Raw genomic sequence first — 23,217 nt, 5'->3', positions numbered from 1 at the left:
CTAGAGCAGGTATGGAGACTGTGTGTGGATGGTGAAGAATGAGTACACTAAAACCACTGATTAATTTTGTCTGTAGCATCAAAATGCCTGGGGTGATGCAGACTCCCAGTCTAGGACCTTGAGAGTCTTACTGGGAATCAAGATAAGTGGCTAGGTCAACTGTTACTGAAACATTTCATCATAAATTTAAAAATAAACTAAAAAAAAAGATGTAGCTGGATCTACTGGAGCGCTGGCATGTGGCTCACATCACTTCTTCTTTGTGTATGTTTGTATTATTAAATTATTTCACTTCATTCATGAAGGCTGAGTTCACTTTTTCTACACAGGCTAGAATATGTGTATGTATATATATACACACATATATATATAATATACGTACACAGACATACCCACACACATCTTGAACTTGTACAAGATATCCCTTAATTTAAACAAAATTTACTATAATGGAAAATTTCAAACATATGCAGGAATGTACCCATCACCCAACCTTGACACTTACTGACACACGACCAATCTCATTTTATCTGTTCTTCCCTGCCACCCCTGCATTATTTTGAAAAAACAAAAAACGAAAAAACAGCTATTTCATCTGTGAATACTTCAGTCTGTTTGATCCACAATATCTCTTTACACAATTCCAGAGTGATCTTTTAAACATGAAAAAATGATTTTGTCACCCATGCTTGCTTGAAATCCTTCAGTGACTTATCTTGGCATTTCAGGTAAAGGTTAAAGTCCTTCATGTGGCCTCCTATGTCCTTCATAGTTTCACTGTTTCTTCAGCCTCATCTCCTACAACCCCCAGGCCCCCACCTTTGCTCGTTACTCCAGCCACACTGCCATAGAGTTACTCAAATGGACTTCTCCTTTCTCAAGATCGTCGCGTACCTGTAAGCCTGACTAACTTCTCTCCATCTTTGTTCTCAACTTAAATGTCATATCCTCATGATGGCCTCCTTTGACAATCTACAGTAGGTTGGGTCTGCCTGTTATATATTCTCAAAGCACCTTAGACTTTTTTCCTTATCGAATTGGAAGTATATAGTTATTTGTATGATTTCTTTTTTTAACATTTGTCTCCTTCCCCAACCTGACTGGATGAAATTTCATGAAGGCAGGGATGACGTCTATCTTGCTCATCTCTGATGCCCAGCCCCTTGCACCGTACCTGACCATAGCAGGCCTACGGCTGCTATGCATATATGCATTAATATATGCCTGTTAAATGAATAGGAGGATCAATATCTACTTGGCTATTTACACCCAGCTTATGTGTCTTTGATTTCGGTAGAAAGCTCCTGGAAAAATAGAAATAGATTCTCTTAGGAATAAAAATCTAACACAGCCTCATTTACAATTAAGCACTTAATAATCTTGATGATGATGGTGGATTGTTCAAGGAGAGGATGAAGATAATGACACCTCTCAGCGTGCTATGAAATTACTACTCATAATTTAACAATGCTAATAACTCCCTCCTGTATTGCACATGCCACTTGGAAAAGGCTTTCACGTGCACTATCTCACTGGAACTGGGTCCTGTTGGTGTTATCATCACTCCTCCATGGGGTAAAGACTGGAGAGCAGTGACAGAAGGAGAATGGGGTCTTGCAACTCTCTGACCAGTGTGTGATCTTTCCATTCTACCATGTGACATCGCTTCACCTCCCTGGGCCTCAGCTTCATCTATTAACCAGGGATTTGGACAAAATGTTTTTAAGGATCTTCTACTTCTGCCATTCTGAGTTTATGTTTCTAATAGTCACCAAACTCTATGAAATTAGGGGTAAAGACAAGTGATTACAATCCGAAACTTAGCATGCACAAGACTTTCTGATAGTTTTTAGGACTATGCAAGACACCATCCAATGGTGTCAACATTCAACATTAGGAACTGTCGAAGTCACCAAGCTCCCAGAATCATACATGGGCTCAAATCCTGGAAAAGGGCCTGAAGTCTATATTTTTAAAGAAAGCAGTGTACTTTACCTTGATCTGGAATTGTACAACAGAATGAAAGTTTTTTCAGAGTCCTTAAAAATATCTCAACTTACTTAACTCCTGGCACACATACATTCCGCGAGCCCTCGGTTCTGGGGCCTAGGACCACTTGTTCCTACCTAGCGAGCACTACCCAAAAGTTACAGCAGGCATCAGTTTCTGGGTAACTCATATTGTGGAACCGCTGGCCTAATTCAATGCAAGTAAAACTAGTAGATACATTGCAGACTTAGATGTTTATGCAGCCTGAAGTCACTCCTTCCTAACCTCCACACTGAATCCTCCTCCATCACCACCCCTTAGCCACTGGTGTACCCATTCTCCATCCTCCTTTTGCTCCTCACCCTCTCCCCTAGTCAATCTCTACTCCCGTGTTCTCAATCACGCTACGGTGATCATCACCACCCTCCTTCCTGAGTTCTAGACCCATGTGATCAACTGCAAGGTATACACCACTTTCTGAACATCTCCCTGACCCCTCAAAGTTCAGACATCCCAAACTCATCTTTTCCTGCCCCCTCCTCTGCATCCAACACTCCAATGGAATAGAACTAGTAACTGCAGTTCTCTGAACAGGCATGCTCCTTCCCACCTCGGAGGCTTTGCACAAGTTATCTCCTCTGCCTAGAATACTCTTCCCCTCCTTCTCAACCCTACTGAACCTTATTTGTTCCTCAACACCCAGCTTAAATGCCACTTCCTCTGTCTTGTCCTATGTCACCTTCCCTGTCCTTGTCCCCAGAGAGACTTCTGACCATTCCTCCTTGCCAGCAAGCTAAGTACTCGTTTACATGTTCTCATTCCTACTAGACAGTGAACAACATAAGAGGCCGTGTCTTTTCATCTTTGCATCCCCAGCACTCAGCATAGGCGGAGGAAAGGGAAGGTGTCTGACAAGTATTTGCCGAATTGATTGAACAGGATTCTAGTTTCCTAATGTACCAGTTTCTCCTTCCAGGGTCACAGATTCATCTCAGGTCAATAGAATAATAATTATTTCTGGTATTGTGGTGGTACTCAAATGCACAATCTTTACAAAATGCTATAAAATTATCATAAACATTGTATCTTATTTTATTGAAAGTTAAATACGTTGCAGATTCATGCTATGTGGGTAGTAATACACAGAGCTCCGCTAACTTCCTCCAGTGACTAATGTTTCTGGTACAATAGGAAAGAGTCACATCAGGGAGTAATTTGGGAGATAAAAATGTGCGGTTCTAAGGGTAAAAGACACTCATTAATGGGAAGTAGAAGGAAAACAGAGAAAGGCCAAATGTAGATTAGCTCAGAATCCAGGTCTGGGAGTCAGGAAAACCTGGGTTCTGATCCCAGGATTTCTTTGTTTGTTTGTTTGTTTTACTGTGGCATAATATACAGAATATAAGATTTACCATCTTAACCATTTTCAAGTGTATGTTCAGGGGCATTAAGTACATTCATATTGTTGTGCAACCATCACCACCATCCATCTCCAGAACTTTTTTCATCTTCTAAAACTGAAACTCCATACCCCTTAAAACCGCGGTCCCCCTCCCCAGCCCCTGGAAACCACCATTTTGCTTTCTGTCTCTATGAATGTGAATATTCTAGGTACTTCATGTAAGTGGGATCATACATTTGTCCTTTTGTGTCTGGCTTATTTTATTAAGCATAATGCCTTCAAGGTACATCTATGTTGCAATATGTATCAGAATTGCCTTTCTTTTTAAGGCTGAATAATAACCCATTGTATGTATATACCACATTTTGTTTATCCATTCTTCTGTTGATGGACACTTGGGCTGCTTCCACCTTTTAGATATTGTGAATATTGCTGCTGTGAACATTGGCATGCAAATAACTGTTCCAATCCTTCCTTTCAGTTCTATTGGATGTACACCCAGGAATGGACTGCTAGATCATACAGCAATTCTATGTTTAATATTTTGAGGAACTGCCTGCCATACTGTTTTCCAAAGTGGCTGTACCATTTTACATTTCCACGACTGATACACAGGGTTCCAATTTATTTGTTCGTTTTAAGTAACGAGCTAAATGGCCTTTGGTTAGCCTCAGTTTCTGCAGGCCTCAGCTTCTTCATCTATAAAATGAAGACATTGGAATGAACAATCTCTAAGGTTTCTTCTAGCAATAAAAGTCCTATGTTGGTCTAATTAAATCAAGTTGCAATTAGGGCCAGAAAGCAGTCTGAATGGTTTGTGAAGCCTGACTTGATATCTTAAATCTGCCTCCTAATTCAAAAAACAAAGTGATCGTTTTTTCAGAGAAAGGGAGCAAAGAGTCTAAAAATCATTTCACGTGCCCAGCTCTCACTGGCGACAGTGGTGGCCGTGTCCTGAGCATCTACTCTGTGCCGAGCACTGTTCCAAGTATCCCCCATGCACTTGCGCAGATGCCAACTGTACGGAAGAGGAAACTGAGGCATGGCAAAATTATGCCATTTGCCCAAGGTCACCCAGCCAGCAAGTGGAAAAGCCACGAGTGGCCCTCAGACAGCTCGCTCTGGAGGCAGCTTCCTCACCCCTTGCCCGGGGCTTCCCTCCTCAGCACTTTTCCTCCGGTCTAGGGCGTTCCTAACAGTTTACTTTCTCTTCCTTGATCACACTTCTGCTTAAACATCTCAGCCTTCTGCAAAGAAGAGCTAATTTCCTCAGCTATAGCATTTAAGCTTTTCATTTTCAGGCATGGGGGCTGAAATGTACTAAATTGTCCCAGAAATCCTCTCAGTGAATTATTTTAGTAATTTTATCTGTCACCTTTTCAAATGTTTTCAGAAAATCACTTTGTGAAGGAGGAAGAAACAGAATGCTTATTGTGTTCCTGGTGGCTTACATGTATTCATTCATTTAATCTGGACAATAACCCTATGGCATGGATTTTATTAACTCGATTTTACAAGCAAGGACACTGAGGTTCAGAGAGGGACAGTAGCTCACTGAGGTCACTCAGCTAGAACGTTCAACAGAGCTGGGAGGTAGGCTGCCGCTGGGTGAGGCCCACGCTCCTTCACACAGGGAGTCATCCCACTGAGAACACAGGGGGCCACTTAGGAAAATCAGTGTGAGGTCAGCGACACAGCACGATCTCACATGCTGTCTATCTAGCTGAGCAGCGGGCATTAGAAAGGAGCCAAAATAAAGGGCAACGAGGAGGCTCATGGCTTCCCAGAAGTCAGTCTGCAAGGAAAGGGTGCAACTCAGTCTCTCCTGAAGACTAGATTCTCTTTAGGCATCACAGGCTCTGTTTTCTCTCAGAACAAAGATTGTGGAGGCAGATATTACCGGATAACATATACTCTAGTTACCAAAATATTTTTATATACATCAAAGATACAGCTTAAAGTAATGGGATTTATCTGGCTAAGAAGAAACAGTCTTAATAGTCTCACATGGATCTTAACCTTCTCAGTACCTATTCCAGGTTTTACAGGAATTGGGTAGGGGGATGAGATCTTGGTCCCAGATTTAGTTGGGAAGAACCTTCTCAAGAGGATTCTGAAACACTAGAAAAAGGTTGAAGACTTTTACAGATTTGAAGAAAAAAATTAACTGAAGCAGATGTGGGTGATTTTCAACTCAAATGATGATGTGACCTCTTAAGATTTCTACTGGACCTAGATTCAAAAGGTATGAGGAATGAGAAACACTGAACTGGATTGTCAATTCCTAAATAGAGAACTTTAAACTTTCTTGAGGCAGACTGACTTTTATTTCTTACCCTCCATGGTACAAAGCATAGCGACTTTAATATACCAAGGCCAACAATGCACGTTTCTTTATGGCTTGAACCAGCATTTTCATTTGAATTATAAACTCTGGGGTCCTTATTTTAAATATTGAAAATGCTAAATCAGCTATAGTAATTGGACTAAATATGTGCACCATGAAGAACCATTAGTATTATGATGGTGGTTGTCGCAGGCTGCAGGGGATTAGCACGCGCCGAGAATCACAAAGAGCCAGATTCTGGACCGTGGAGCTGGGAAAATAATAATGCAAAGTAAGCCAGACTCTGTAGCATGATTAGGTTGTGTTACCATAGATGAGGTCATCAAAGTCAGCAGGGGACAGTGTAAGTGGGCACATTTCCCTTCCAGAAGTTAAGAAACTTCAGGGCATAAATCCACAAACACAAGCCCTTCTCCTTGAGGTTTTTATTCATAAAATTATAAAAGCCACATTCTTGGTTTCTTTAGTCCAAAATTTTTACTAAATATATAACTAAATTGTTCTTATGAAGACACGCTAGATAGGAGACATTTGGTAAAACCCAAAAGTCCTTCACTTTTATTTCTATATGGATCAGCACTTCCTCAATATCAGGAGAGTAGTGGCACCTGAACTTGAGAACCAAATTACGAATTACAATTCACTTCAGCAACGTTTGCCTCAGAAGGACTTGTGTGATTATTCCTCTTTTAGTGACGTGGAGAATTCTCAGGGACAATCATGCCTTCAGCCCAGTAAACAGTGACCTGCATACAAAATGTTCTTGAAATGGCACTGATTATATGACTGGAGATTTCTGAAGAGAGACAAGTCTTTCAATAAGATAGCTAATATTTCCCACATTTAGTTTTTTGTCTCAAATCATTAGAAAGGATATGACTTGAGAAAATAATTCTTTTATCCCATAGATCCTATCCAACAGAGAACGGACTGTTCTGATTTTTCCCTATTTGAAGAACTGACCTTTTATTCATCTTTCTTCCTCCTGTGTATACAGTAGGTGATAATACATGATTTTCAAATTCAACTAACGTGGTTATAGAACTGAGCCAACTTACGTGTGCTTTCTTATTTTCAACATAAAAGCATCAAATCCATGTTTCTTTCTCACTTCAAAATAAGGCTTCTAGCATATGCGTTACATGCACGCAGGAAAGACTTTTCAACGTCATATTACCCCTGCATCTGAATCCTGGGCCTGGCACCTGGCTTGCACAAGGATAACAGGAAAGCAAGAGATCTGCAGAAGTTTGGAGAACCTCTCTTCTCTCCCAGCACTCAGGGAAAGGCCCTTTCGTCCTGCCCCTTGGACAATGCCGACAGAACACAATCAGTATTGTAACGAACTGGGAATGGTGTTCATGTGACCCAGCGCCCTGGTATGTCCTGACTGGATGAAGCAGGAGCATCACTTCACTTACACTAAAGCCATAGGTGCTAGAAATACTTGATAGTTGGCAAACAATGCCATCAACTGCTATTGCCGTTCACCCAGGAATAACTATTGTATAAGAGAGGAAAACAGCCAGGGAGAGCTCTGATTCTTTGATTCTACAGATTAAAATGCAAATTTCGATTGGAGCTGGTAGCTTACCGGTGGGAGGTATTAAAAACACACACACAAGAAGCACATAGAACAAGCCGGTTTGCAGTAGGTTGAAAGATGGCTATGCAAGCCAAACTTACAGATTTCAGGATTCCCGTGGCATCTTCATGGAGCCATGTAGGGTAGACCACTTCATCGTTCAGTATGGCCTCAAAGAGGTCATCTTCGTTCTCTGCCTCAAAGGGCGCGTGACCGCAGAGCATTTCGTAGAGCAGCACGCCCATTGCCCACCAATCTACCGCGGGCCCATACAGCATCTCTTGGAGGATCTGTGCAAAGCGGGCAATATGAGAAGTGCTTCATGCATCTGATTAACAAATGTGTCCTTAATGACTAGGGAAAATGATGGATTAGGAAATAAGGTAAAAACGGAGTTTCCTGTGCTGACATGCATGTTTCATTCTATCTTAGTGAGTGGTCTGTTTTTCCTGTGATCAACTTGGAGGGCTCCTCGTCCAGGAGATCAAACATTTATGGCCTGCTTAGGCCATCGTAATAGCATTTTGGAACTACATCTATGCAGAAGGAAGAGGAGATTGGGCTCACTCACCCATACGGGAAAGATTCAGGAGCTTTCCTTTACTTCTGCTAAATGGGGCTGGGATTAAAGCGCTGGGTGGAGGCAAAGAAGATAGTAAACTAAATAGCCGTGAGTGGCGCACACTTTGTTCTCAATCAGGCCTAAGGCCTAAAGCAACTGCAAAGTTTACAAAAATTTTTTTGACTCAAATTCTTATTTAGAGGGACTGAGGACATTTTCAGCCATCATTCACCCAATGAGCCATGAAGGAGTCTGGAGGCCTCCGCTTTCAGTGCCTCCCATAAAGTCAGAGCACACAAAAGCAGCCCGTGGCATTTCTGATGAGGGTTACTGCAGAGCCTGGATTTCCAAAGCGGCCCAAGCAGCCGCACTCACCTCTGGAGCAATATAGTCAGGTGTGCCACAGAAGGTTGCCGTGGTGACTCCGTTACAGATCCCCTCCTTGCACATCCCGAAGTCGGCCAGTTTACAGTGGCCCTCGTGGTCCAACAGTACATTGTCCAGTTTCAGATCTCTGAAAGAAACAAAGAGCAGCATGTGGTAGGGCAGCCAGGCTGCAGACCATGTACCTGGACAGCTGGCTCAGGGGACGGGTGATCAGACCACAGAGTGGTCATGCGCGGCCGAGCGAGCTCTCTGGACAGACTTCAAAGAGAAAAATTTGTTTGGGTTATCTGGATAAAAAATTTAGATCAACTCTCAAAATCTGCCTCATGGTTCCTAGATGATGGTTCCATATGAATGGAACCACATATAAAAATGCAGGCTGCCCTTTAGAAACTGAGGGCAGAATGTGGCTTTTCTAGGCTTCCCGTTCACCTTGTACCTATAAGCCATCCACCTACCCTGTCCCCATCCTCCACTCTGGCATCTATCTCTGCTCACTGGAGTTCACTTAGTGAACATTCCTGGAGCAAGTGGCCACTGTGTGGAAGGGACTGTGACAGGCATCAAGAGTACAGATAATCTTTCTCCCCAAGGAACTCAAGTGTGACGGGGAGACAAACACTTGCTAGACGGTAAGCTCCACGAAGGAGGGGTCTGGTTGATGTGGTTCACCGTTGTGCTCAGCACAGTGCACTCGATAAATACTTGCTCATTATACATACATCTGGATGGATGTGCACGTCTATATACATACACATCTATAAACACACATGTATGGGAAGGGTGGAAGAGGAGGTTAGGGAGAGAGAAAACTGTTGTACAATAAAAGCGGCATAATGGGAATATAAACCAAGTGCTGTGAGAGAAAAACAAAAAGTAACAATTCCTTCCATTGGGAGGAGAGAGGGACAGTTCCACAGTAGACATAGAAATTGAGCTGGGTCTTAAAGCCTGAGTCAGAGTCTTCCAGGCAGAGAAGGGGTGTGAGGTCACTGTGGGGCCAGTTCACGGGGGGCAGGGGCAGAGGGGTGATATCAGGTGGGCTCAGGAACCCCATGTGGTGAAGTGAGGCTGGAGAAGGGGCCAGCATGGACCACCGGACCATCAAAATGATTAGGTCCAAACTGTGAAGTGCCCTGAATGCCATACTAAGGAATTCTGTGACCCATTGAATCTCTCTAATGAAGGACTAACACGTTCCTAGCTGGACAGAAAGATCAGCTAGAGGTGGCTGGAACAGTTTCAGGAGATGTTAAGACCTGAACTGGGACAGTAACAAACGGAATGGAAAGTAAGGTGTCAGTTGGCAGTGCTTTGGCGAAAACACAACCAGTAATATGGGCTGATGACCACTTAGAGGTAGACAGGGGGAAGCAGCAGAAATGATGACTCCTGGGTTTCTGTCTTAGATTCACTGGGTTAGTGGGGACGTTAATAACCAGGAAAAGACAAAACAGGAGTAAGAACAGGTACACAGGGGCATGGGAGATGATGGGGAGCCCAGGACAAAAGCACTTACCATCCCTTCCCCAACCCCTAGCAGCAGAATCCTCTTAAGGGAAGAGAATTTCCAGCAGCAACAATTCTTGTTTGGTGCAAGGCCTCAGGAAGGCATGAACACAGCCGGACACTGATAAAACTGTCTGCAAATGAAAGCCGGTGCCCTCCTAAAACACCCCCTCCCCAACAGGGGCCTCTAGCACAACGTTTTCCCATTGTCATCAGGTCAGCATTGTTACAGAGGGAGGCCTGTCATCATGGCAGGCTGGGAAAGAGTCCTGCAGACACACACTACTGCCAGCCTCCAGGCTCAGCCTGGAGAGGACCAGGGCGAGAGAAGCAATCTGGCCTATTGGGTGACGCCTTTATGCTTTGCTAAAGGATGACATGCTCAGAGGAGACCACTCGGGCTTATCGGGAAGGAGCAGGCTGCACTGGCAGCAGGGGATGGTAGGTGATTCCTTGACCTGGAGCCATGCAGTCAACTGCTGTGCGGGAGGCTATGCTGTTCTGGGTGATGGTGTCCCCTCACGGCAGCATGTTCACAGTGGCTCCAGCTGACTGCAGTTCTGGAGCTTCACGTGCACAGTGGGCTGTGTTGGGTACGCATGGTTCTGTCCTCCTATCCCTACTTTGAGAATACAGGTCTGTTGGCCCGCTTGGCCCAAGGGAAAAGGCTGGTCTGGTCCAGCCCCAGATCACGTTGCAGCTTGGAGGAGGTAGGTGGTGACAGAACTGGCGAGACTGGTTTCCACATGGTGCCCTGTGAGTTGATACAGCCTGACCTTGCTGGTCTCACAGAGAGCAATCAGTGGAAGACACCCAGGAATGAAAACAAAGCCCTGTTTTCCAGGAATCCCCGATAAGCGAGGTTAAGGCAGCAGAGCTTTCTTGGCCTGGGTCAGCGGGAGCACAGACCAGACCTCCTGTCTGTTCCCGGGTTCCTGGAGGCCGTCTTCCACGTACAAGCGGCGTAAGGTAAAGGTGTGCAGGAAACCTGCGCAGCCACTGCAGAAATGCAAGGCTTCTCCACCTCTAAACCAAACACAGCCTCGGCCCCCCAGTCCGCTCCTGCCCCTCTCCAAGCCGAATCCTACTCCCACACAAGCTACTGTTCTCAGTGGGCTGTGGGCTGTGGGAACTGTTCCCTCACCACACACACAGCATGAGCGAGACTTATTTAACCCACGTGAAGGTGGGTCACAAGAGCCCAGGGTCAGGGGTGAGGATGACTGGGGTTGTGTACACGTGAGGGAGACTACCTCCAGGAGCACAGTCTCTCTCAGTTGTTCTTCCAGAAGTAGCTTCAAACTCGAGGCCCTGTGAGTGCCCGGTTGTCTGGCTCCTCTGGGACTGATGGCAAACATTCCAGGTGGCTGGCTGGCTGGCCAAGGTTAGAGAGATTCTAGTCTGTGGCCCCAGGAGAGACCAAGGCCATGGGGGATGGCTTTATCAGCACCATGCTCTAGCCCAGAGATCCAGGTCCGTGTGGACCTGTGCCCAGAGCACTCTGACTCCCTCCCGTTGCCAAACAAGGTTACTGATTTTCTGAATTCCCCTGAAGGTGTTACGCCTGCTAAGGGTTCCGAAAGGATTTTCTTGGGTCACAGAAACAAGTGCTAACAGACCCCCACAACGGGCTAAAGAGCTGACCTGTGATTGCTCAAGAGAGCTGGTGACTAACACTCCAGGTAAGAGGTTGATTGCTTCTTACTCAGCTGCTGTCACGGGCAGCCGGAATGGTTCAGGGAGAGAAAAGTGGTTTGCGATCAGTTTCGTAAGGTGCTCATCACAATGCCCTCTGCACAGAGGAGTCCTGGAGCACAGCCCCGCCGCTCAGAGACAGAACTGAGCAGCACAAGGGAGGCAATTCATCCTGGTCACGGGATGCCCGGGGGAACGCAGTCAGGTTATATACCTCAATCCTGATTTTTCAGTCTAATTTTAGGCATTCTGAGAACTGTACCAGCCCTGAGGGAAATGCCACTGCTGGTTTCACACCAGGTATTACCTAATAAGACAAAATCCTCAAATTGGAATGCCAAGGGGGTTCAATTAAGAGCATAATATAATCCCAGGCTATCAATTCTACCCTCAGTCCAAATGTCTTACACCTCCACTGTAAGGAAGGTGCTGATGTCCTAGATAGTCAACCCTGCCCCTAGAACACCAGTTCATAGCTCTATGACAGCACACCTGCACTGCATTCCAGAAGGCTCTGTCTGTGCACCTATCTCTCCCTTAGCTGGGGCTGAGCCTTACTCCTTTCCAGTTCTAGCTTGGTCCTGGCAGAAGGGGCTGACCAAAGAGAGAAACAGAAGCATCTCAGATGGACAACAGTGAGCTTCCCTGGTCAAGTCAGAGCCTGTCTCATTTTTAGGTGAAGGAAGGAAGTTCCATGAACCTTGTTCCAAAGTAACTGGACTTATAAAAAGCCATGTGCTTTACACCTTAGAGACAGAATTTGGAGGGAAAAGAAGAATCCTGAAATACACGTTCAAACTCTTTGCTTTAATGAAGCTGGAGGAGGGGAGCAGCTTTAGGAGAAGCCATTCTAAAGCAGAGAGGATCCAACACAATGCTTTCCCCTGGCTTGCACCCAGATGGAAATAGGACATTCAGAGGGTTAGTCAAACAGATCCAAAAGTTACAGAGCCATTTACGGCCATAGCCAGCTTCCACTCTAAGGGTAAATCCTTATCTTCATTAAAAAGAAAACAAAGTAAAAGCAAAAAAAGTCATCCTATGACTCCTGACTTGAATTTGAACTATGCAGAGGTCAGTTGGCTCTGAGTTCCGCAGCCTCCATGCCAACACGTAACCCAGGAGCCAAACTTAACAAGGCTACACAACGAAGATGACAAGTTCATACAGGGCAGAGGCTCAAATCCCAAAATGCCAAATGCACAATTACAGGCTCATCGTTCATTAGGTCATTGGGCACAGGTATTTAATAGCTGTACCTTTGGTCATGCAAGCACAGAAGAGTAGAAAGAGTTATTTTATCCTCCTTGGTTGCCTGAAAGGTACATTGTTCTGGCTGGGTAATCAGGGTTACTTCAAATGCCCACAGAAGTTTCAGAGAAGATTCCAAAGTGGTTGAAAACAAAGAAATTGTATTTATTTTGTTACCACCATGAGCTATTCTGAGAGTCGTAAAACAAACTGACATGAGTCCTACTGCTTAGATCACTGGAATCAGTTACTCTTCCAAAAGAAATAAAGGAAAGTGAGTTGAGAGCTGGCTCCTTGAACAAGAATGAATGTAAGCCTATTCAGTAACTATTTTTAATGTGTTTTAAAAATTTTTACCATGGAAAATTTCAAACATATACAGAAATATAGGGAATCCTTACCAACTCCCGTAGTGATCGCACAGCATCAGCAGCTACCAACGCATGCCCAATCTTGTTTCACTATGCATTTACTCCTTTCCTGATCCATCTTTTTTTTCAGATTTTGAAGCAAATCTAAGACATGAAATCATCTCATCTATAAATATCCTAATATCTGAATCTAAAAGACAATAATTCTTTAATAAAGTATCACTTTGATATTAGTTATCATAAAATATACAGTCAATACACTATTATAAATATATTGCCCTTTGTTTGCTCATTTGGAGGGGGGGGTGTGTGTATCCAGAGAACCTGAAAAAAAGCTTCTGTGGATAATAATAATAATAGTGTCATTAAAAGCTAACATACAAGGGTTGGCCCGGTGGCACAGTGGTTAAGTGTGCATGTTCCACTTTGGCGGCCCAAGGTTCGCCAATTTGGATCCCAGGTGCAGACATGGCACTGCTTGGGAAGCCATGCTGTGGTAGGCGTCCCACATATAAAATAGAGGAAGATGGGCACGGATGTTAGCTCAGGGCCAGTCTTCCTCAGCAAAAAGAGGAGGATTGGCAGATGTTAGCTCAGGGCTAGTCTTCCCCCCACCAAAAAAAAAAAAGCTAACATATATTGATTATTCAAGTGATAAGTGCTTTATTCATGTTATTTTATCCTCAAAACAACCCTATTAAGTAGAATCTCCACCAACATCATTTAGTTAGCCAGGTGTAAAGTCAGGATTTGAACTCAGTTCTGCTCACCTCCCTCCAAGGCCTGGGCTCATAACTCACAACAGTAGGCACACGCTCTTCTATGTAGCGATGTCGTGTCCCTGGCAAATCCTCCTGGCAGACTGTTTCCTGAGAGGACTTCACTAATCAAAACCAGAACCATCTGAGAATTAATAAATATCCCAAGACTGAACTATTACAAAAAGATATTTTTGTGCATATCACTATTAAATGCGTTATCAAAATTCTGCAAAAATAATTTTTTTTGCTTTGATTTTTAGCTTGTGCATGGAGACGTTCAACGGATTTTACATAACCCATGAAAGTATAGGAGTAGGGGAATGCATAGCAAATCTCCTTCTAGTGGTAAAATATTCAGAAAATAATTCACGGCCCTCTTCTAAGGAGAGGCTGGGCAAGTGTTAAGAGGTGGCATCTGCCAAGAGAGTGAATTTGGCTTACAATCGTAATTTCAGAACAAAACCATTTAGGGTTGGCTTGTGTTTTGAGTGTCTGGGTTTATATAAACTTGAAATTTTTTCAAAGCAATACTGATTGTATTAAATTTGTAAAAGAATTTTTAAAAGCCACTGAAATAGCAAAAGCCTAAAATTTGGTTTTATTACAAGTTAGAGGTAGTGCCATTCATGTATTACCTACCATCACCCTTCGCCCACCCAACAACACTAAGTATCATCCATGAGCCATGCAATATGCAAGGGGCTCAGACTACTGAAGGAGACAGGAGAGAGGAGGAGCCTGATAGGGCAGGGGCCAGGGAGGAATTCAGTGTTTAGCCAAAGAGGAAAGAGAAACCACTGAAAAGTCTCACAGAGGAGAGGGATGGCATTAATTGGTGATTTTACAACAAGCCTCCAGCTACAACATGGATAACAGATCAGAGGGGATAAGATAGAACATGAAGAGATCGTTGGGAAGCCACTGGAACACCTAGAAAAGAAATGATAGTGGCCTGGACTAGGGTGGGGCAGTAAGGTAAAGAGAACTAGATGGATCGAGAACTATTATGGGGAAAAAGAAATGGCATTTAGTAAGGGAAGGATACAGAGGGTAAAAGGAAAGGAAGTGTGAGCATGTTCTGGCTCACGGAATTTATTTTGGACATTTTGAGCTATTTTTTTAGACATCCAAGTGGAGATGTTTAATAGGCAGCTGAATATACGTGGCGAGAACTCAGAGGAAATGCTGGGCTGGGGATATAAAGTTGAGAGTCATTAGCTGGGTGTGGACGAGTTCACTTGGGGAGAGGAAGTGGCAGGAGAAAGAGAGGGCTTGGGACTGAGCCTTGGGAAGAGTACGCTGAGGATAAGACGCCTGGTCTTTTCCACACTGAGACCACAAACATTAGCAAAAATCACAGCCAGAGTTGGTGGCACAGCCAAGTGCCCAGGGGAACAGGGACACGAGTCTTTGCCTCCAGGTGGGCCATCTATAGTCTTGTTAGGGTTTAAAATAATTAGAAAATGCTAACCTTTTATATTCAAAATCATCTAATGGACTCAGTTTCTAAGTTAAACTCTCAGTGTCTGCCACAGGATGTAACCTCTTGTGAGTGTAAACATAACTATTTTATTTTACAAAGATATTTGTTGCTGCATCACACATAAAAGCAAAATTTGGAAACAAACTAAATTATTTATTAATAGGGGAATGGATAAATAAATTATAGTATATCCACAACAGAATTTTATGAAAGATGCTAAAATTTTATGAACGTCTAAAAATGTAGAGAAATGTTTATGATAGAATTTTTTTCTTTTTAAAATTATTTCTTTTTTGACTATAAAAATAATATTTTCTTTTCTTTTTTTTTTTTGAGGAAGATTAGCCCTGAGCTAACATCTGCTGCCAATCCTCCTATTTTTTGCTGAGGAAGACTGGCCCTGAGCTAACATCCATGCCCATCTTCCTCTACTTTCTATGTGGCATGGCTTGACAAGTGGTGCATATGTCTGCATCCAGGATCTGAACCGGCGAACCCCGGGTGGCCAAAGTGGAATGTGCAAACTCAATTGCTGTGCCACCGGCTGGCCCCTAAAAATAATATTTTCATTATATAAAATTCAATCATTCCTGAGAAAAAATACAGAGAAAACGATGACAGGTTCCTAGTCTTCCAGTCTTATCTTCTCAGTGCTACACTAACACATGTGATAAAGGAACTTGCTTTACTTACTTGACAAATATTTTGGATATATTTCTATGTCCTTTCAATCTGCCTCATTCTCTGTAATGGTTACATAAATTCCATTATAAAGATGTACCATAACTTAACTAGTCCTCTCCATGAACATTTAGGTTGTTTCTAACTTTTTGCAACTTCAAACAATGGAGTAATGAACATTATTTGCACACTTGTAGGAGAGTTTATTTAGGATAAATTTTTAGAAGTAGAAATGTTGTGTTTAAGTGTATAAATTTAAATAGATGTTGAGCAAGTGCTCTCCAAAAAGTTTACACTAATTTATGCTCCCACCAGTTGGGTACAAGAGTATCCATTTGGCTTCCTTATTCAGGTTAGATGTAATCATCCTTATATCCTTGCCAATATGCTAGGGAAAAATGATCTCATTGTTTTAATTTCATTTCTTGATTATTAATGAGATTAAGCTTTAAAAAATACATGTTTAATGGCCATTTGTATTTCTTCCACTGCCTAGTCACATGTTTTACCGATTTTAAAATTTGAGTTATTTTTTCTATTACTTTTTAGAAGTTTATTACACATTATGGATAGCAGTAATTTGTTATATTGGTTGCAAATAATATTGCCCTTTTTTTAAAGTTTTGTTTATGGTAACTTGCATATTTTTTATATAGTCAAATCTATCAATCTTTATAGCTAGTGGGTTTCATGACTTATTTATAGGCTTATATAATTCTAGGTGACAAAACAGGGTACAAAATTGTATTTTCAATCTTCTCTTAATTATGTTACAATTGGGGGTATTGAGGGAAAGAAGACAGGAGGGACAAAGGAGAGGTGGGAAAAGATAAAAGAGAAAGGTTAAAAGTCTATTTCTGGGTGATATATTTATAAATGATTTTTCTTTTCGTTTTTAGTATTTTCTAAATTTCTTATAGGAATTATATATTACTTTGCTAACCAGGAAGAAATCATTAAAATATATGTTTACATATTTTGGCTTTAATAATTTTTTTTGGTTTCTGTACCGTTTAAGCCCGTAATTCCCAAGGAAGACATGTAGGGAAAATGATCCACTGGTAGGAATGGAAAAGCTTTCTTTGGAACCAGTCTGCAAGGCCATGTTGAAAAAAATCAACCTGAACATTTGTGGACTCGGAATTCTGAATCTGTTGTCATAAGCTCATTTTTTACCATTGAAATTACCTGAAGTGTCTACCATATTATATAATTGCTATGGATGGCATTTATATTTTCAACAGCCCCACAACAAGTCCCTGTAGTCTGAACTGAAGTATGAAAATGAGGCTACTACTAAAAGAAGCAACATTGCAAATTACTAAACGAGGTCCTCATGCCATTTCTGCTCGTGAAGTGACATTTTATCTGGTGTTTGTGAGGCTGGCCTATGAGAACATCTGCTTAGGAACAAACACAGTCACGCGTTGTTTAACAGCACGACGCCTTCTGAGAAACAGTCGTCAGGCAACTTCATCATTGTGCGAACATCATAGCGTGTACTCACACAAACCAAGAAGATATCGCCCACTACACACTGAGGCTACGATACTAATCTTGTGGGACCACCATTGTATGTGTGGTCTCTCATTGACTGAAACGTTGTTATGTGGTGCATGGCTGTATGCGAAACAGAAACATTCATCACTATAAGGTTGAATGCAAAATAACTCATTTTTCTGATGAATGAAGAAAGTCAATAAAACACTTTCCAACCCAGAAAGTGTTACCAAGGCACCTCTGAGGTTCTTTCCCCCTACCCTTTCATATTTCTTCCCCACAGCTACTTGGAATGGGAAATGATCATGAAAATGACTCTGTACAAGGCTGGCTCTTACAGCCCCTTTCAAACAGGGCCAGGGACTCACAGACTAACGCCCAGAAGCCAGGGGTTGGTCTCCGTCCAGCTCTGGTGTCTGAAGCCCTTGGTATGCAGGCAGCATGTTTCCACTTTCACCACTGTGTACACACAGGACCAACCTAACTTGAGCATAGGGACCAAGAGAGTTCCCCTTGCCTTGTCTTATGGTAGGAAAAAATGTACAAAGAAAACACCCATTGACTCTCTGGACAAATGTAGGAGGGAATGGGTTTGATTAATGTCCACAGTATTCAGATCATACATCTCCTTAGGTCCATCAAATCAATGAGCCATCAAGCTGACAGCTGAGCCTTCTATATATATTTTTTCATTCCACACCCCTCTACTCCCAGGAGGGTTGAAATTCCCTAGCTGAAGTAGCACAGATTTATTTAGCAGCTCCTTACAGTACTTTTATTTTACAGTTGCCAAGAAAACCTCTCTCACTGATTCTCCTTGCCAAAATGCTTCCTACGTGACACCTGGCAGCGATCAGTGTGCGGATGCACTCAGCAAGGGAAGGCAGGGAGGCAAGATGGGGGTCTCAGACAAAGACACCAAGGAGATGACCGAACCTTTGCGGCTAGGGGCCTCCCAACCATTGGGCCTAGCTCTGACAACACAGCAAGGATGCCGGGGCCAATAGTACACTTGGACTTGACAGTCCAAAGAGGATAAAGTGCTCAACACGCTGAATCCTGCTTAACTCCTCAAGCTCCCCTGGTGCAGACAGCTGAGTGCAGCTGACCCACGGAAAACCACCTGCCCAGGCAGCTGTGCTTCCTGGCCACAGAAAGCCAACAAGAAAATGGAGGTTCTCACACAGCAAGACCATAAACAGGATCAGAGAGTGATGGGGATTCTGAGACCCTGCAAGCTAGGCACAGGATAGGCATGGAGGAGCTCCTTACTGGCTGGCTGCTTGCAGGGCACATGCATGAAGACAAAGGAAGACTTCCAGCAAGGAGGAGTCAGAACATGGTTCCCTCTTAAGCAATAAGATCTTACGGACAATTGGGGCAGCTGTGGAGTGGGGATGGGCAGGGGCAGATGGATCCTACTAGGTTTATGTTGGATACACGGCACCTATACCAACAGGTTCATAGAGTGACACTCTGTTAAACATCAGAGGACACACAGCACTAGGTAATGTTAACCATTGTTGTCGCTGTCATTGTTGTTATTAAGTGGATAAATGCTGTGGCTCTTGTCCTTAGAAAGAAAAACCACACAACTGAGCTATCAATACAAATACACAGACCAACAAGTGAGGGGACAATGAGATATCTTAACATTTCTAGCTACAGCTGGTTCCCTCTAAGGAAACCCAGGGCTCTTGTGATGAAGGGCACTAGACCCCGTCAGCACGGAGGCTGGTTCCCGGAAGACATCCCATTGAGAGGAAGTAGGAACATCGTTGCTTTGCCAGGGTTAGAACTTCTCTTTGGCTTGGGGAAAACAAGCAGCAAAGTTGTGGCAGCCATTTGCTGTCCAAGCACGCAGCCTCGCACACTGGGAAAGGGGATGTGGCTACTGCTGTGAGGGGGCGATGAGGAGTGTTTTATGACAGGAAGGACTAGAGTTTATAGCACCAACCTCAGGAAGGGATATACAGGCTGCTTTTGGCAAATAGTTAAACACAAACCATTGCCAGCATTAGTAATGCCTTGCACAACATTGGGGCGTGGGGGGTGCGCTTCCGACTTGAACCAGAACTTTTGGCCACGTCAGCAGGTCTCTCTGGTTATCTGCTACCCCCATCAGAGAGTAAAACTAAGCCATCTAAAGGGAAGTCTGAAAAACCCAAGAGAACACCTGTAGTTCAGAACCACTCCCAGGCCCTTGGAATTAAATATGAACCTCACATTTTAATTCTGGACTACAGCTGGCATTACTTTGTTCTCTAATTATGTTTTGCATAAAAAGCCTTACTTTCCTCAGTCAGATTACAAACTCCAAGGGTAGGCCTGGAATATTTCACAGATCATTTCTGGAGTACTGATCACAGGCCAGACACATGATAGCAACACACATCTGAGTCCCTTTCCAAGGAACTTTACTGATCTCCCCCAAATGCTGGGCATGTCACAGCAAAATGTGCCAAAGACATCGAATTGTCCCCTAAGAAATTCCCTTTGGGAGAACTCACTGTTACTTCCTGACCACCCACCCACTCTGTCCCCAGCACCTGGCTTGACAGAGCCCAGGTTTCCCAAGACAAGCATTTAGGTGTTCATTTTTAAATATCTGAGTACTTATGGGTTGAGACACTGTCCAAAGACTTTCAAATTTTACTCAGTAGTATTCTTCTTAATAAAGATAACCTATTACGTGCAAAAGTAAGAGTCATCCTAACTTCCTAAGATCTTAAAAGTCAACAGAATTCATAAATCATGGAGAGAATTATTTTTTAGCCTGTGTGTCTTATTTTCAGTTTAGAAAGTATCTCCAAACCTGTAGATAAAAGTAGCAGCTGAACACACCTTTTGAGAGGACACTAACATTCTTCTTGCCTAAATGCTGGACTAATCTTGACTCAATAAAGAATGGCTATTTCTCTTTGGTCAATTTCCCCAGCACCTCAGTTTCTCTAATAACACATCAAGGTCACAAGGTGATAGACCTTAATCTAAATAATCACTAACCCTAGATTTCACTCCATAAGTAACCTGCGTCACAACATTGTATGTCCGTATGTACATTACAGAGGCCATTAAAGATCTTTGCAAATATAAGGTTTCATACAGTAATAACAGAAGGGCATATCTTACATTTCCTAGGGAATCGGATTCCTTGTTGATGATCTTAACTGGTAACAAATCCAGAGTGATCAATTCTGGAGACAAAACAAATCTGGACTTGTGGCCAAGAATGGAGTCCTCACACAACACAGAGATAAAGGCCAAGGGCAAATTCTCAACTATGCTCTTCTTCTCAGTCTGCTTCCGTCCCTAACCCCACGTGACCTTGGGAGGTTATTCAACCAATCTCTGTCTGTCTGTCTGTCTGTCTGTCTGATTCCAAAAGGCAGTATAGTGTGAGGTGAAGGGCACAGACTCTGGAACCAGGCTGCCTGGGTTAGAGTCTTGGCCCTGCTATTTACTAGCTGTGCGATCTTGGGCAAGTTACTTAACCACTCATGTTTGTGTCCTTATCATGAAATGCAGATAACAACAGTTCCTGCTTCATGGGAATTATGAGTTATTTAAGTGAATTGCTTAGAACACTGCCTGGAATGCATTAAGTGCTTCAGAAACTGTAGCTATTATTTCCTCATCAACCAAAAAGTAGATAACATTCGCATGGCCTATTGCTTAAAATTTTTACAAGACTCAAAACAGAGAATATACACAAACTTTGTAAATTTTAAACAACATTGTCGCTTTGAGTTTTGGGCAGGTAGGTCTATTATATGAAGTGACACATCTGGCTTATAAACTACTCTGTGGGTCATATGGCATGAAGCCAGAGCGGGCTGGTCATACAATGCCACGGCCTGGCAGCAGGCAGTGAGCAAAATGTCTCAAGAACTGGTTAAGCTTCATTAGCCACAACACCTTTGTCTACTTCACCCATCTTTGCTGAGACCAAATTCGGATGCATTAAGACATAGGAATTGGATCTCTGTTCAGCATCAGCAACCCTGCCCGGCACAATGAGAAAAGGCTGGTTTAAGTTGAAGTTCATCCAGTTCCATCTGGTTTGTCAAATGCTGGGCAGTTCACCACAGGCGACACATTCTTTTAAGCAGAATAAGCTACAGGAGGATGAGAGAAGTCACTAAATCCTGTTGCTATCTATAAAACACTGTGGCTGGAGAAATTTATTTCCATTCTAGAGAAGTGAAATTCTCCAGAAATGAAACACAGAATTACCAGGAAGTGACATGCTATCTGTACCTCACAATGCAATCAAATAAAACTCAACTGGTCCAGCCAGTCCTCGTTCCCTACCCTCTCCCTGACTAATTGTTGAGGACATAAACATGATAGTGGATATCGGTCTGATACATTCAGTGGTATGATAAAACCAGGCCCTGCAAGACCCCTTTTAGGAGATGCTATTTCCAATTTCTCACTGTTATAAGCAATGCTGTCATAAATGAAGGTATCTTTTTGACATTTCCAAACCTATTAATATTTTTTATCATGTGTTTTCACAAATGAGCAGTAACTCTGGGCACCATGATCACATTCAAGAATCTCCATCGATACCACTGTGCTGGTGTTCGCCTTCCTTTACGAGAGGAAGCCAACAAAGGTCACGGGTAGTCAAAGGAGGGGCAGGCGGGGAGTAGGAATTCCAAAATCCTGCCTCTGGCTGCTGTTATTTTATGATTATTATTTTCCCAAATAAAATGTGATCTCCACAAGGAGAAGTGCCTCCTTGTTTCATTTCTCCATCTTTATATTTTTGAGTTCCCTTTGGTGCCTAACACAGTGCTCTGTGCATAGTAGGTCCCTAATGAGTGGCTGTTAATCTAAACAGCAAGTCCCCTCTCTGCCAGCTGCAGGTGGTCTGGTTCTGAGAGCCCAGTGAGCGTAGGTTAGGGAGGACACCGGGTACCCTGAGGAAGCTGGGTGGATTCCGGTTTGTGCTGGGAGCCTGGCACCCATCTGGGACCTCTGGAGTCAACATGAAGCTGCCACTGCCTGCTGGGATACTGTCTGGGGGATGACCTAGCACCAGAACAGCACCCCAGGAACCTCTCTGCTCTAAACACACTCTCAAGTCTACCCTACTCTAGACATCAATCTTCCAAGACCAGACTAGAACCAAACCAATTCCAAGAGATACCAGAAAGGAGAATTTGCCCTGCTTGGTGACTGCCTCTTCATGTTTGGCTTATAGGTGAGAGCAACCTTTGCTCTTGTAAAAGAAGGGTATTAAAAATTCCATAGATGCCTCAACAGGATTTATGTGAATTTAACTGGATACTACAGGACATGGTGCGCTCTGGGAGTAGCTTCTCTCATTAAGACTGACAATGAGCAGAGAGCACAGAGGTCACGCAGGCTGGCTGGGTGAGCTGGGCAGTGGGGGTGGAGGGGTGTTGGTGAGCAGGCTGGCATCTCGATGCACAGGAACTTTCTGATGGACATCCGTCCCTCTCTTCAGAGGCAGCACACGGGGCTGGGTGGACAAGCTGGGATGCTGGTATTAACTGGTGCACTGCCTGGTCAGTTAGTCAAGGGACAAGAACACTAATCCGAGGCAGAAAGCAAAGCTTCTGGTCTCAGCTCTGTCACCTCTCTTGGCCTCAATTTCCTCATCTGATGATATCCCCTCCCTACTTCTCATGTCCAGTCAATCATTAAAAGCTGACTACTCCT

At 43.3% G+C, this 23,217-nt stretch overlaps 1 protein-coding gene across 1 annotated transcript in view; it reads right to left on the bottom strand.

Moving 5' to 3' along the window:
• The window catches only part of PRKCH (protein kinase C eta), a 212,516-nt gene that overhangs the window by 14,159 nt on the left and 175,140 nt on the right, over positions 1-23,217 (bottom strand). Inside the window, exons 11-12 of the mRNA XM_046647473.1 lie at positions 8,261-8,399; positions 7,425-7,613 (exon numbers count right to left, since the gene is read on the bottom strand). Coding sequence (XP_046503429.1) covers positions 7,425-7,613; positions 8,261-8,399 — 328 coding nt within the window. The remainder of the gene's footprint in view (positions 1-7,424; positions 7,614-8,260; positions 8,400-23,217) is intronic.

Source organism: Equus quagga, chromosome 20, assembly GCF_021613505.1.
Source record: "Equus quagga isolate Etosha38 chromosome 20, UCLA_HA_Equagga_1.0, whole genome shotgun sequence".
In the NCBI taxonomy this organism is placed as follows: domain Eukaryota; kingdom Metazoa; phylum Chordata; class Mammalia; order Perissodactyla; family Equidae; genus Equus; species Equus quagga.
The sequence above is the reverse complement of the archived record's forward strand: the minus strand, read 5'-3'. Positions and strand labels throughout refer to the sequence as shown.